Source organism: Camelina sativa, chromosome 11, assembly GCF_000633955.1.
Source record: "Camelina sativa cultivar DH55 chromosome 11, Cs, whole genome shotgun sequence".
Classification (NCBI taxonomy): domain Eukaryota; kingdom Viridiplantae; phylum Streptophyta; class Magnoliopsida; order Brassicales; family Brassicaceae; genus Camelina; species Camelina sativa.
Genome location: NC_025695.1, coordinates 44033745 through 44049290, shown reverse-complemented (window position 1 = coordinate 44049290; position 15546 = coordinate 44033745). Strand labels below are relative to the sequence as shown.

At 35.6% G+C, this 15546-nt stretch overlaps 3 protein-coding genes across 4 annotated transcripts; all 3 read right to left on the bottom strand.

Moving 5' to 3' along the window:
* Positions 3170–3995, bottom strand: LOC104728953. The gene is made up of 3 exons (XM_019232116.1): positions 3755–3995; positions 3388–3664; positions 3170–3295 (listed from the first exon to the last, which is right to left on the bottom strand). The coding sequence occupies exons 1-3, from the start codon at positions 3985–3987 to the stop codon at positions 3170–3172; spliced, it is 636 nt and encodes a 211-aa protein (XP_019087661.1). The 5' UTR covers positions 3988–3995.
* On the bottom strand, positions 6519–8511 carry LOC104726256 (pollen-specific leucine-rich repeat extensin-like protein 1). The gene has a single exon (XM_010445074.2). The coding sequence runs from the start codon at positions 8381–8383 to the stop codon at positions 6638–6640; it is 1746 nt and encodes a 581-aa protein (XP_010443376.1). The 5' UTR covers positions 8384–8511; the 3' UTR covers positions 6519–6637.
* LOC104726255 lies at positions 13286–15043 on the bottom strand. Of its 2 annotated transcripts, XM_010445073.2 has the most exons (6): positions 14875–15043; positions 14637–14698; positions 14199–14306; positions 13920–14034; positions 13719–13836; positions 13286–13633 (listed from the first exon to the last, which is right to left on the bottom strand). In XM_010445073.2, the coding sequence occupies exons 2-6, from the start codon at positions 14644–14646 to the stop codon at positions 13571–13573; spliced, it is 414 nt and encodes a 137-aa protein (XP_010443375.1). In that variant the 5' UTR covers positions 14647–14698; positions 14875–15043; the 3' UTR covers positions 13286–13570. The 2 variants fall into 2 exon arrangements, with proteins under 2 accessions (XP_010443375.1, XP_019088472.1); XM_019232927.1 differs by lacking the exons at positions 14637–14698; positions 14875–15043 and having other exon boundaries at positions 14199–14630.

Here is a 15546-nt window from a genome sequence, read left to right as displayed (position 1 = left end):
GAAGTTTGTCATTAAACTCAAGCTTCAAACATGTACTTGAAAACCTTCCCATGTACTCAATCTCATTTATTTTATCTTTTTAAACTTTACTTTGACACATTTTGCCCATTCATGAAAGTATAGAAACATATCCATTAATTTGGTGATTGCATCAAAGATGATTATTCACTTACTACAACGTTTTCGTTGAAAAAAATAGGGCCTATATCTAATACCGTGATAAAATAAAATAACTTAAACGTAGCTCGACGAATCATATCCACGATTAAAAAAAAAAAAACTGAAGATCATTTCTTAAGAGCTAGCATAATAGCTAACGCAGGGAGAATCCCCTAACTCAAAATGGAATAACTAAATTATTTTTAAAATGACTACAAAATGTAAAAATTGTAAAACCAATTTGAAAGAGCATTTACACATTATGTAAATGAAGAAAAGGGAAAAATCACAAGAGGTAGGCTCAACAAAATACAGAGCCCCCACAACTATATTTCTTCGTACCAATGGCCCATACATACATCAATACGTTATGCGTACCAACAATAATATCAACACCAAAGTTATTAACTAACTTTTCTTTTCATACAGACACTCCAAAGTCCAAACTGAAAAATCCAACACACCAAACCAAACCAAACCAAAGCCCCTCAACCGGTTAAACCCAAAAACTAACCAGCCAATTCGAACCAATTACCACTAATAACTATACCGACCCGTAACCAGCCAAACGGAGTCCTTATGTTGTGTCTGCACATTGCTTAAAATCACGACGAATTCGCCAACCAATATAAAAACATCTCGACCATTTGTTTACCAAACTCCCCTTGTAGATGTTGAAGTGTGAGAACTTATGATCTGAATAATGAAAATATTGATTTCTTTACATTCTCTTTTGATTGATAGAAAATCTGTTTACAAGTTTGTTCTAAACAATTTTCTAACCTCTCAAAACTCTCTTAAAGAAACTTCTTGCTCTCTCTAAGTTTTTAGCTCTTTTTTCTTAAAAACTAAAACTTAATAACTAGGTTAACTTTCTCTTGTTTGTGCTCAAACTCAACCTTGCTTTAGCATCCCTATTTATAGATCTAGGTATTAGCTATTTAATTAGCAAACTACCTAATCTAATCCTAATAGGAATTGTACAATTTCCTTTTTCTTTATGTTTTAGGAAATTTCCCACTTTCTTCATGTTTACATTCCAATTGTAAACATGAAGCTCTTCAATCTTCTAGAAGCTTCTCGTGCCTTCTGATTTTGTATGAGTTTTGATAATAGCCATCATAGATCACTCGATACTCTGTTTTCGTATTAAAGTCATGTCCTTCTGGAGTAGTTCAAACACTTGTACAAATGCCGCTTCTTCAGATGTTTCTTGTAAGAGCATGGGCATTGGTGTCCCTCAGATTTTGGTCCCTCAAATATAATAAGATTATTTTCAGAGTTTTTTTAAGTTTGGTACGCGCATTGGTGTCTCTCACAGTTGGTCCCATGAATAAAATAATAATATTTTTAATTTTATAAATTAATTATTTAAATAAATATGTAAAAAGATATTAAAGTTTTAATTAAAATAAAACATATAACATTAACATTAAAAACATAAGAAATTACAAAGTTAAAAAAAACTTGAAAAAAAAATAAAACATACAATTAAAACATTAAAAATTAAAAACATAAAACATACAAACATCAAAAATAAAAACAAACATTTTATTCAATTCATAGAATTTTTTTAATTAATCTTCATTATATGGAAGATGTCCAAAGTTAGTCCAAATATGCTCAATCAAATCTTCTTTTAACCGTTCATGGACTTTTTTATCCCGAATTTTTGTAAGACAAGTAATCGTAGTGCTCATATTTGAACCCAAACTGGCGGCACCGATGGTATATGTTTGATCCACATCTTCTCCGTGTTGAAATTCAGAAACAATGTTTCGGTAACTGTATGTTCCTCGTTCATCCTCGACAATCATATTATTGAGTATTATGCATGCTCTCATAACATTTGCTACTTTGTATTTATCCCATAAACGAGATGGATTTTTAACAACGACGAATCTAGCTTGCAAGACTACAAATGCATGCTTAACATCTTTCCGCACAGCTTCTTGTTTTTTAGAGAAGAGAGAATTTTTCATACCTTGTGGAAGCCGGATAGATTGTATAAAAGTGGCCCATTTGGGATAAATACCATCGGTGAGATAGTACGCCAAATTGTACTCCCTTCCGTTGACAAAGTAGTTGACCTCCGGAGCTTTACCGTTAAGAATGTCATCAAAAACATTTGATCGATCTAGAATATTAAGATCGTTCATAGTACCTGGAGCTCCAAAAAAAGCATGCCATATCCAGAGGTCGTACGAAGCTACCGTCTTCAACACGATTGTAGGTTTTCCGGTTGATCGTGAATACATCCCTTTCCAAGCTGTTGGACAATTCTTCCACCCCCAATGCATACAGTCAATGCTCCCAACCATCCCGAGAAATCCACGTTTTTCATTTTCATAGAGTAGTCTTTCTAGGTCGTCCGGTCTGGGACATCTTAGGTATTCATCGCCAAACAACGGGATTATTCCGGCGGTAAACTCGTGCAAACATTTCCGAGTTGTTGAACCACCAATTCGTACATACTCGTCAACTGAGTCGGACGCAGTACCATATGCCAATTGGCGAATTGCTGCAGTACATTTTTGTATAGGTGATAGACTAGCCCGTCCGGTTGCATCATGGGATTGATCGAAATACTCGACTTCTGTAGAGAGACGTTGCACAATACGCATGAACAATGGCTTGTGCATGCGAAACCGTCGCCGGAATAAATAGTCCGGGTATGTTGGAGTATCACTGAAATAATCATTCCAAAGATTATTGTGGCCTTCTTCTCGGTTTCTTGGGATAAAAATCCGTTTCTTTGGTTCTATTGGTTCTTGCATGATATTAGAATTTTCGGGAAAATTATCAAAATAAGCATCAAAATCATCATCCATACCATCTCTTTGGTAGTGATAATGGTATGATGAAGATGCCATTTAAAAAAAAAAAGAGAAGTGTAGATCTTGTTTTGTTATTAAGTAAAAAAAAAAGAGAAGTGGAGATCTTGACGTTTGGTTGGTTTTGTGTTACAAAAGAAATATATATATAGCAAATGTTACAAGCTTTGTGTTACTCAATACGTGACTACCACAGCAACGATCCGTGACAAAAGCAATGCACCAGATCCGTGACAAAAGCTTGTGACTATATAGTAACGATTCGTGACAAAAGCTTGTGACTGTATAGTAACGATCTGTGACTACAAGTGTTGATATTTTCGGAAACAACAAGCTTACAAACAGATTCCCATAATCATACAAAGGCCTTAGAAAAAACATGATACAAGGATACCATACCTAGTATTGCTACCACAAAAGCAATTACCAAAACCATCAATTCAAAACCATTTCTAAACCTATTTCTGGTCTTCCCTAGCTCAAACACTTCCTTCTCTAACCGGACTATTTTCTGCGCTGTCTCATAGTTACTCGAGAATGTAAGGTTATCTACCTTCTGAGACAGCACTTCACATTGTCTGCCCATCTCTCTCATCTCCTCCATGACAGGTTCATCCCACCACTTGTGAATATGCATCTCTCCATCATCAACATTTCCACATGTGAAGAACCTGCATTAACATATATAATTAGCAAATCACTTCATAATCAGTTAAAACATAGCAACTCACTTAATAATCTGTTTATGTATTCCCACATACCGTCTGTTGTAACTTGAAGATAAGAGGGGCTGACCACCACAGTAGCATACCTTCGGGAATCCGAACTCAACCTCAGGTTGAGGAGGGTATTGAGTCGCCTGAGCATTCATGAAGCTACTCTCAGCCTTATACATCCGAATCAAAGCATCTATTTCCCTGTCCTCAGTGTCGTCAGAGTATCTATCATATTGATCTGAGGAATCAGGCTGAGAGTAGCTGTAGTCTTGGCCCATCTGATTTATTTGAAACATATAGACACAAAGAACAGATTGACACAATCAGAAACACAAGGACAATTTAACATCGTTCGATAATAGATTAATCATACAAATTTGCATCTTAAGCCGAGTTGATGAAACAAGAACAAACATAATTGAATACATAAAAAACTAAAACAGAAATTCGAACTTAGATACTACGAAAATCATACAAAGTTACAACAATCTCAGAAATACTGAGCCACTATCTTATCCTTGATAACTTGATCAGCTTCACTAAGTGGCTCTGGTTTGGCAAGAAGTGTGTCTAGTATGCCAAGCTTTTGTAGCTTCTCCTTTTCAGCCATATCCACCTTCTTTACTTCCCACATGCTCTTGTACTCAGCAAGAGCCTTCCCATGAGCATTGTTCCTCTTGGCCTTTGCAGCCTTGATACCTTGAGGCCTTTCCTCAAAGTCTTGCTCAATGTGGGTTGACTCGGATTGTGAAGCTGCCTCGGATTGTGAAGCTGCAGCAACTGGTTTCCTCTTTGTTCTGACTGAAGTTGAAGGGTTGTTAACAGCGTTAATGTTCATCCATTTCTGCTCAAACCTTAACAAACACCAGCAATGCTCCATTGTAAACTTCGTCTTATATTCAGAGAAGTAGATGTCGTGAGCCACCTTCAGCACATCGTTCTTAGAGTGTCCACTACTGTTTAGTCTCTCTGCAGCTGCATAAGCCCCGCAGAACTTGTTAGTGAACTCATTGATCCTAAACCACCTCTGCTTACAGTTTATGTTCTTCCCCTCTTCACCATTGGCTATAGCATGAGGAGTCTATGCATAGTATTTGTTAACCCTTTGCCAAAAGCTTCCTCCCTTTTGTTGATTTGCAATAATCGGGTCCTTTGAAATGTTCAGCCACGCACTAATAAGAATTTCATCATCAGCCGGATTCCATTTCTTCCTATCCTTCCTGACAGGTGTCTCTTGAGAAAGAGGTACATCCTGGGATTCTTGAGAGCTCCAAGGAGGTACTTCATAAGCACCATTGTCGCCAGGTGATGGAAAACTCTCATAAGGAGAGTTTTCTTGGTTAAGTGACTCTCCTTGACTGTTGAGAAGCTCTAAATAACTAGAAGACTAACTGAATGGATTGTAAGAACTCATAGGAAGAAGATTTTTAGATGATGAGGAATCGGAAATGTTGTTGGTTTACCAAAGAAGAGAGATAGAAGATGATGGAGAAAGATTGAAGGCTGGTTTGGTGTTTAAAAGGTGAAAAGGTATCAAGTAATAAGTTACCATTCATAATGACCTATCCTTCAACTACCTAAGTCTAATCACAATTTATGACAACTTACACAACTACAAAGCATTCTAGTATCCCATTAAATTTATAGAGGAGATGGTTTAAGACAAACATCTTATCAATAGACTTGAACTCTGTTTTTTTGAAGACTAGAGTTTTTTGAAGAGTTTTAGATTTTTTTAACTAACTTATAAAATATTTCCGGTTTTATATAAGTTAGATCACCATTAATCTTTGAGTTTTAACAGAGATCATCACCACTAATCAATTAATGAGACCACTACAAAGACCAACTATACAACAACCAAAGCATTTACAAAACTGAGCCCACCAAACAACAACCAATGGACATTTCTGATGTTAATGGAATCAAGTATTTACCTCTGACTCGATGATTGTTGCTACTTCTTCTGTGATTTTCCGTTATGTGTTGCTTTCTTCAGGTGACGCTGAGGAAACTCATAAACAACAAACAATTGCAAGGTTATACTCAGTTTAACATAAAAGAATCCACAAAATCCAAACAAACTGACAACAATCTTAGAGACAAAGCCAGAAACTCAGACACTCAACTAGCTAAACCCATAAACATAATCCAAAAACCTAATTCGAACAAAAACTGAGACACTCAACTATCGAAACCCAAAACATAATCCAAAACCTTAAATCGAAACAAAAATCAGAGACAAAATATACCTAAACCCAGAGAGTTCCCTAGCTCAAACAAAACTCAGAGACAAACCAATCGAATCCCAGAAACAATATCGAAAACCCTAAATCGAGAATACATCAAAAATACTAAATCATCTAAAATTGCAAACGAATTTGGAACACAAACCTCCTTTCAATTGGAACCGGCGAATAATCTTCTAGATGATACAGCAGATCGGTTCGTCTGAGGAAATTAACGGATGAAATCGCCGGCCAAACGAATCGCCGTCAAAAGAGATAGAGTCAAGAGAGAGAGTCAGAGAGAAAACACAAATAAACTGGAAGCTTCGACTTTTGGGTTCCCCCTACCCAAACAACACAAACAATGCAGACGTTGCCACGTGTAACGAAGGACGGAGCAAATTACGTCCCGTTTGGAGGAACGTTTCTTTGAAAATTGTTTTATTTTTATTTAAATTTAAAATTTTAATACTAAAGGATAGACCAAACATATGCTAATGCTCTTACATCCCGTTTGCAGGAACGTTTTTTTGAAAATTATTTTATTTCTATTTAAATTTAAAATTTTAATACTGAAAAACAGACCAAACATGCGCTAATGCACTTGCTCTAATCCTACTTGTGCATGTGCTGGAGCCTTTCAGGTCATGAGATGACGAAAACTACGCCGTATTCGTAATGGGCCTTACACAAAGCCCAGTTACTTTTTTCTATTTACGGAATTAATCTTATCAAGCCTCCACTCGTCTCTAAGCCTGGCGATGAAATTGTCGGCTTTCGTATTCACGTCCGGGCTTGGACAGAACCCCGGCAGCACACCATCACCGCCGCTCACGGCGGGCGTTATTTCAGCTCCGCCGTCAGAATGAGTGAGTTCTAGACCCCAACCAATGTCGAACACTTCCCGTTCAGGGGAGCTACATCTAGAGCTCTGATTACTCCGTATCTTCGCGAAATCACCACTCACCACGAATTTCAACGGCGGAACTCTAAACGGAGGCGGTGGTGGAGGCGGAGGCGTAATTTGGATCAACGGAGATCCTTGTCCGTTGTTCTCTTCGTTAAAACTCGTCGGTTTCGTCGAACGCGGAGGTCTTCCGGATTTGGATCTCCGTGGTGGCGGCGGTGTCTGAGGATCAAATTGGACCTTTCTCGGCGGTGGAGGTGGAGGCGGCGCCGGAACGGAGTGAATCTTTTTGTTGCTTTTAACTCCTTTCTTGAACAATCCGTAGAATACAGACTGCGACGATCGCGGCGGAGGCGGAGGAGGTGGTGGAGGAGGAGGCGGAGACGGCGGCGGAATTAACGATTGGTATTGCGGCGGCTCTTCCATAACATCCACCACAACCACTGGAGAAGATTCGATTCTCTCCTTTCTCTTAGATTTCTGAAGCTTCTTCTTCTTCTTCCCTTGATTATACAGAGAAGCAAAAACCATTTTAATCTCTTTAGCCGCATTGCTCTTTCTCCGCTGAAGAGTCCCCTGTTTCCTCGGCGGCGTAGCGGTTACAAGAGGAGGCGGTGACGGCGGAGGTTGAAACGCTCGTTTGAACTTAGTCTCACTGCGTTTCGCGTTTTCTTGTACATCTCTGTTTCTAACAGAACGATGAGTCCTTCTCGGTTTCTGCAAAACTTCAACCGGTGATTGTCGAGTAAGTGGAGGCGGCGGAGGTGGTGGTGGTGCCGGTGGTTTTTGCGGCGGAGACGATGGTTTTACAACGAATTTATCAATATGAATCTCTTTAGGTTCTTCTTCTTCTTCTTCTTCTTCTTCAATCTCGATTTTAGAACGATTCGGAAACGGTTCGTAAAAACTCGAATCGTTTACTGATCGGTACTTATCAATTTCAAAATCGTCGTAAAACCGGAACCGGCGATCGCCAGTCTCTCTGAAAACGCCTTGTCTCAGATCAGGATACGAAGTACTACTACGCCTCAACGGTACAGTTCCGGTAACCGGTAAACCAGGCGTAATAAAACTCCGGTTACTCACACTCTCATATATCTTAAGCCTATCAGCATCATACACGTCATCAAACCAATGCTCTGATGAAACCGTCGGCGTGGAAGAGATCTTACTAACCTCACCGTCACCGACGGACATTTCACCACTGATCAGAACAGGTCCTCGTCCTTCTGATTGTGACGAAGACGACGACGAAGCTAATCCGTCGTCGTTTCGTCTAGCGAGCACGCCGCATAAAATGGCGAAAACTACTAAAACGACGTTGATCGAATCCCATCCTCGTTTCACGGAAGCTGGCTGAAGAATCTGAGATGTGATGGAGAGAAACGTAGGGACGACGAAGGTTGCAAAGACTAGAAATATAGCCGCTGATGTAACTCCGATCATCGCTGGAACTAATATAGTTGGGATCGGTGATCGTCGACGAGTGTATCCGGTGGCTTCAAACTGCGGCCAGATCAGCGGCGGTTGATCGTCCATTTTTAAAAGTATTGAGAGAAGAGAGAGAGACTTGTGGATTTGATTACAGTAACCATTTAATGGAGTAAACGAGTTTATATAGTGGGATAGAGATTAACAATAATATTAATTTTTGTAAGTACGTTATTTTTTAAAAAAGAGGGTAATTAAAACAATGATTAAGATTTATAATCATACGGACACGGAAAAGGAATTGTTGTCATGGTATTGAACCATGTCGCGCCGAAGATTTTAATTTTAAAATTATTATTTAGACTCAAATTCAAATCATTGAGTTGGAAAATTCGTGGAATTGCTTCACTTTTAGGTTCATAAACTTATTACAGAAGTTTTAATAATATTTAATATCAGACATATGTAAAAAAGGCAATATTTGAAAATGACATGGAAAAAAACAAAAAAGATTGATATGTTATTTTCTCGTAGCCGTCCAACTATATATATTTTTGCAGTGTTATTGTTTGCATATGTTGTATAGAAATAGAACTAATTAATCGGATTTGTTTCAATGATTTTATTAAAAAGCAATTAGTCAAAATGTAGTTTTATTTTGTCTTAATGATTGATAAATTAAAGAATTGTTGAGGATGTTGCCACTAAGGCCCGTCTTGGATAACCCTTGTTTACAAGCAACGTCGGAGCCGTCGACCAAAAGATATAGTTAGTAATAGTATATGTATTTTATTTTTTTTGCTTACCAAACGTTATATTAATCATGCAAAGTAATTTAATGCATATAATCGAACATATGTTGACATATCAAAATACTATATTGTTTTCCCAATGAAACATTTCAACACACGATTTCTCTATTATATATACCACGAGATTTTTACTAGCTACGTAAGAAAATAACTTCATGCTTCAACTTTTGATTACACAGAAAATAATATTAATACCTTGTTTAGGATTAGTCAACAAATAAATATTAAAAAAAAACTTATTGTTGTGAATTTTTTTTTAGAATAACACGGCAACATTCAAAATTAATAATGAGTTTCTTAAGGGACTAAAAGGTTTATGTTTTCTACAAAATAGATCTCTTGGATTTGTACTTGATTCTCGGAAACTAATTCAAAGATTGTGGTACAAAAGTTGCAAATTATTACATTAACTCATGTTTATAAAAACAATTATTGTTACACAAATATCTTATTTTTATGTTTTCCTAAAAAATGTCACGGCACACATCTCTTACCACGGTGACATGAAGACACAATCACACGATCTCAAAGTTGTTTCGATGCTTAAGGCTTAACATTCAAATCTGAAAGAAGAAAAAAAAAACAGAAAAAATTATTGAAAAGTTAGTTAAAAGTGGACATTAATAATTATCTGGGACTATTTAACCATAATTGCAATTGCAAATCCACTAGCTACAGTAATTAAAGTGGAACAATTAGCTCTAGATATAAATTTGGTCGAACTTACGAAATACGCAACACAACACTTTTATTTTTATTTCTGTCACTAAATGCATGATGGGTTAACACTTACTTCGTATGTAAATAAATTTTCTTACATTTTGTAGTAATTAACTCGAGCTATACTTCTGCATCTTTGTTTATTATCTCGCTAAAACACTCTCACGACTACATCATATATTTATCATTGGTCATCGCTATTCGCTACACAAAACATGTTGTCATCGCTCCATGTACTACTACCATGTATACACGCAAAATACGTTATTAACACTTCCATGTAAACACGAATCCTGTATATTACTATTTTAAAAGGAATGTACGATCATATATGCATGTACTTAAAAAGTCCACGTATAGTATTAAATTTTTGTTACATATTCCCTCTATTTCCACGAAGATTGATGTTTTGGGATATTTTTTTATCTCATAAAGATTGATGTTTTGTAAACTTCAAAAAGTAATCATTGAAAATATTTAAAATTTTGAATTGTTATTGGTTTAAAATTAAATAATATATGTTTAATCAAAGAAAAAATATATTTAAATTTAGTAATTATTACTTTTTTAAAATGTATAAAAACTTCAAAACATCCATCTTTGGGTGGGACAGAAGGAGTATAAATTTGGAAAATGACTTTAGAGGGATGCTCATGCTCTGTTTGACAGAAATAATTGGAGCGTGGTGATCATCATTGTAAAGTGTTTACTTACCCTTTTCTCGCTACACCCCAACACAAACCTCCGCACCTTTTGTCGACCTGTCTCTCCTTAAACAATTTTTTTTCTTTCTTTTTACAATTATTCGTTTATTAAAAGAAACAAAAGAAAAGTAAATTTCTATTTACACAACAAATTTACCCTATTTTGCAATATATATGATTATGCTTTTTCCACATGAATCATTTCTAAAGAAGTCAAAGAAATATGATGAATCTTTATTCGTAAAGATTGATTTAGACTTGTAGTCAGTTTGTCAGGACGAGGACTTGAATGTGGTATTGTGCATTCACTTTTTTAGTCGTCGGTGTTTATGCGTATGGGAAACGCTCCGCAGATCTTATCAGTGGTTGTTCCTAAAGTTAACACAACAAAACCATGGCTAAAAAAATTCGCAGTTTAGATAATATACATAAAATTATAATATTTATGCTCAAACTCGGTGTATTAGTTTTCATAAAAGCAATGGTCTCGAAAATTTACGGGTTCGTTTAAAAAAAACAAAAAATTGTGTTTTAAACTTTAAATACATTATTTATAGTTTCTATTGTTTTGGTTGGGTAGAGGAGTGGTTATCATGCTTCTACCTTTATAATAGCGATAGATCAAACGATATTGAAATCAAATGTCGATGGGTAATAGCATTACAGAGCTTGTGTGCTTCAGATACTTTCTTCATTACTTGCCACAATATTGCCACATTCGATAAGTGGAAGGAGCAAAAAAAAGTTGAACAAAAAATATCACTTAATAAAAAAGGTGAAGAAAAAGAAAAGGGGACCAGCATCCAATACCAACCCTTTAAACTCATATTTAATTTATCATAAACCCTTTTAACATTTTTGTAGTTTAGTACACTATCAATATATCAAATTTAAAGTGTTAGTTAAAAACACTTTTCAGCCTAATAATACTTGTAAGCGAATTAATGAATTATATGAATAAACTAAACCCTGTTTTTTGGGTTGTGTAACGTTCCACCTTATCATTAATGTGTTGTACACTCGGCCACCACCATTTCCTAATTTATTTTATTTTTTGGAAACAGACAACTAAAATGCTTAATAAAAGCTGGAATCATACGTTTTGATAACCAGAAAGGGATCAAAACTTGTAAGTATAACTTATACGTAATTGTATTTCCTGTAAATTATTCACGTAACATTTTGACGTTAAGACAACAATCCCAAAAGTGAGAAAAATAAGAATACAAAATATGATGGTAACAAGTTAACAACGCATTTTATGTTCGAAATATATAAAATTTGGTAGTCCTAAAATTATGACCATCGCCACCAGCTTTCTGTCTGTGAAAAAGAAATATTATTAATATTTTGAAATTTTGGCTCTTATCTTTCGTATTCAGTGTCCCACTATTAAACCTAAAGACCAAAGAAAGAAAAGTAAGCATCAACTAAAATCATATACAGTATAAAACTATATATTAACCAAAGAAAAAGAGGATAGTGATTTACGTATAAAGAAAATATAATAAGAGCATATCGATTTCGGGAGAATCACACCAGGTTATAATATCTCATTAAACTAATTAAGAATCAGAATGATTTACGTGGGTAAAAAAGTTAGTGAAAGGAAAAGTGATTAGCAAAAAGTATTTTGTCCAGCCAAAAATTTGCTGAGGCCATCGAATCAAAATAGTTTCCATGTATCAAAATTTATTTATTGAGATCACACATGTGACAAATCCACCAAACGTTAGTCTTTTTGTGACTCAAAACGTATAAAAATGTATCTACATCAAAAGTGAATGTGATCAGCTTTAACCAATAGAATAGTAGTATCTAACTAATAATAGCATGTAACATAAACTTAGCTAGTAGCCTAGTACCATGCGTTTTTTACAAACCCTTGCTTAAAGAAACCACCCACACGAGATTTAAACTCAATTTCCGCATGACCAAAAATGATTAGACCGAAGAGTCAGAATTTCTGGTTTTTTTGTTGTTGATGGTTTGTTGCTAAGTAGAGTTTTAAAAGAATTGTTTTATATATAATAGAACAAACAAAGAATGATGACTGAAATAATTGGGCACAACAGATGGACATGAATCTGGAGTTTAGGTAGAGAGATACCTGTATATTGGTCTGGAAACGAGCCACAATAGCTTAGGAAAATATAATAATTTATCAAGATTACATTTAAAAATAAGTAAGAGAGAAAGAGACAGGCTGGGAAAAGAGAGACGCTAGATGAATCGGAAGTATCGTCTAAGTTTCTTCAAACAGCTATCGTCCAGATTACACAACACAGCCTGTCTCCCGCACGTGCTTATTTATATTACCACATCCAATCGTATTACACATGTCTGTCTTTATTAGTATAGATTAATTTTTACATACTAGAGCTAATCAAAGCTCTTAATGATTCGATTATTACTTGGAAGAGATCCACAAATTTGTCGTGGCATTAACCTATTGGAAGCCTTTTAGCTATTTGAGCATAATCGAATCCCTCGAATCAATCATATACTTCTCTTTGCTGATAAAGTGATAAGTACAAAATATATACGCACCCCCCGCCGTACGTACCTATCACCACTAGGAAACAAACATCACCCGCTTTACATACCGAGAGAAGCACTTCATTGAAGTTCTGATATGCGTACTAAACGGCTTGAAGTTTTAATGTGCGTACTAAAAACGACGGCCAACCAGAAACGAAAAAGGTTCGTCGTTTATATCCACAAAAATCATTAGAGAACGGCCAAGGATATGAAAGTGAAATTAAGGACAATAATAATCCAATTTCGCTGACTTTATTGTACAGTTGAGAATAATAACCACAGCCAAAATAATGTAGCGACAATACAACCATTAACCATATGTTGTTGTTGTTTTCTTTCTGTTCTTTGTTCGTATACAAACTCTCTATGTTGTGAGCAAAAAAATTATACACAACTTGATAAAAATGTGTAAGTAAAATCATTGGTTTATGTGAATGTACATGAGTTCGGTGACTATACCTTGATGAACACTGAAACTTATAGGTATGAATGAAAGCTACATAGTCTTGTAGTATATCTTAAGGATAGTAAAACCACCGGACAGCAAAAATCACGACTAACACAAGAGAGAATCCCATCGCCTACACCAGTTTAACATCCATATTCAGAGTCACTTCAACTTATCTAAGTTAGACTATAGACAAAATCATATATATAATTACTTACAGTGATTGCGGAAGCAGCAAGACCGGCTCTTTCTCTAGGATCTTTACGATAATAGTTCCCGAAATAAAGATATGCAGCATAGTACCACAAAGGTGGGAACATAAATCCTAGGAGAAAGCTGTTTAAGGTAAATGAAGACTCAAATCAGGATTGGCCTTAAGTCCGATAACATGGAATTAACAGGAGAAGCAAAGTACTCACGAGAACCATCCGATTCCACAACCAAAACATGGAAGAGGTTTGTCATATGCTCCTGTTTCCATATCATCTACATCTTTTACAAGTGAATATCTTCTTCTCCCACGAGCAATAGCATCTGCCGAAACAGAGACGATGTCTTTTGCTTAGATCATAACTTAGACGAATGTGTTGACAATGACATGAATTCTTTCGTCTTTCACATTTTAAACATGAAATAGCAGGCCACTTGTACACATGACAAGACTAGGCTCCTAGGCGGTAATGGATTGTAGTACTAACCTTTAAGTGCGGAATAATATCGAGCGGCTTGTTTCATGAGTTTGGTATGCCTATCAGCGATGAATTTTACTAGCTCGGCTCTACCATTTCCAGATACAAATTTAGTATCTGCAATGAAACAGATACAACGTATAATTGCACACATACGGATGAAAAGTTAGCAGTAGATTCCAACACTTGCAAATTCAGTGAAGACAACATCATAAAAATGAAAATGGACGAAGGAGAAAAAACGTGGTCTCGTGATCTAATAATCTAAATCTCGTGGTCCAAAATCACAAAACTGAAATGCCCCCAAGACTATCAAAAACATACCATTCGCAGCCGTATTACTAATCTGTTCCTAGACACAGACATAAACTTAACCTCAAAGCTAATAGTTGAATAGAGAGTTAAGAGAGCTATTTAGAAGAAAAAAAAAAGCAAGAAGATAATTACTTTCGTCCATGGCTATATAAGCTCTTGCTTATGAGCTTTTGGACCCAGATCTTCAAATTTTCCTGTATTCATAATGAAAACCCAAAACTCAGTTTAACAAAAAGATTGAAAATTTAAGCTCAGTTTCTACCAAAAATGCTAGCTTTAGAGTAATCAAACCAATTCGTCGATCTAACGTTCATTTAAAAAATAAGCTCTTAAATTTTTTTTAACAACAAACGATCGAGATTTAGCTCACCGGAGAGAAGACAGTCTTGTGAATCCGAGACGAATCTGAAAATTGAGCGAATCTGAAACTGATAAGTCAGACGAGTAAAATCGTGTGTGGTCTCTTCCTCTTCGTGTCTTATTCAACTTCGTCGGCGCTTTAAATGCGTATGAAAAGCTGAGGAAGAAAAAAAAGTAATTAACACTCTTTAACTAACCCCTTATTTTGTTTTCTTCTTTTTTTTATATTAATTCACTAACCCCTTATTTTATGTGTACTAAGCAATTTTTGACAAATTATTGAATTAAGAACAAATCTTACTTTTGACATTTGAAAAAAAAAAAACAATGATGTGAAACATTACATTACTTGTTCGTTTATTTGTTGATGTGATGAAAAAAAGATGAAACTATTTTGGCCTTTTGGGATAAAAATTGCCTTACACACCACTTTATTACAACTAAAGCTTGGGGTGTAAGTTTGTATTATTTTGTCTCCATCACTTATTAGTAGTTATTACAATCTAAAGAATTCACACGTCTTCTTCTTCTTCTTCTTCTTCTTCTTCTTCTTCTTCTTCTTCTTCTTCTTCTTCTTCTTCTTCTTCTTCTTCTTCTTCTTCTTCTTCTTCTTCTTCTTATTATTATTATTATGTTTCATTTCAAATTATTGTGAATTTTCCCATAATATGATTGGTTGGTT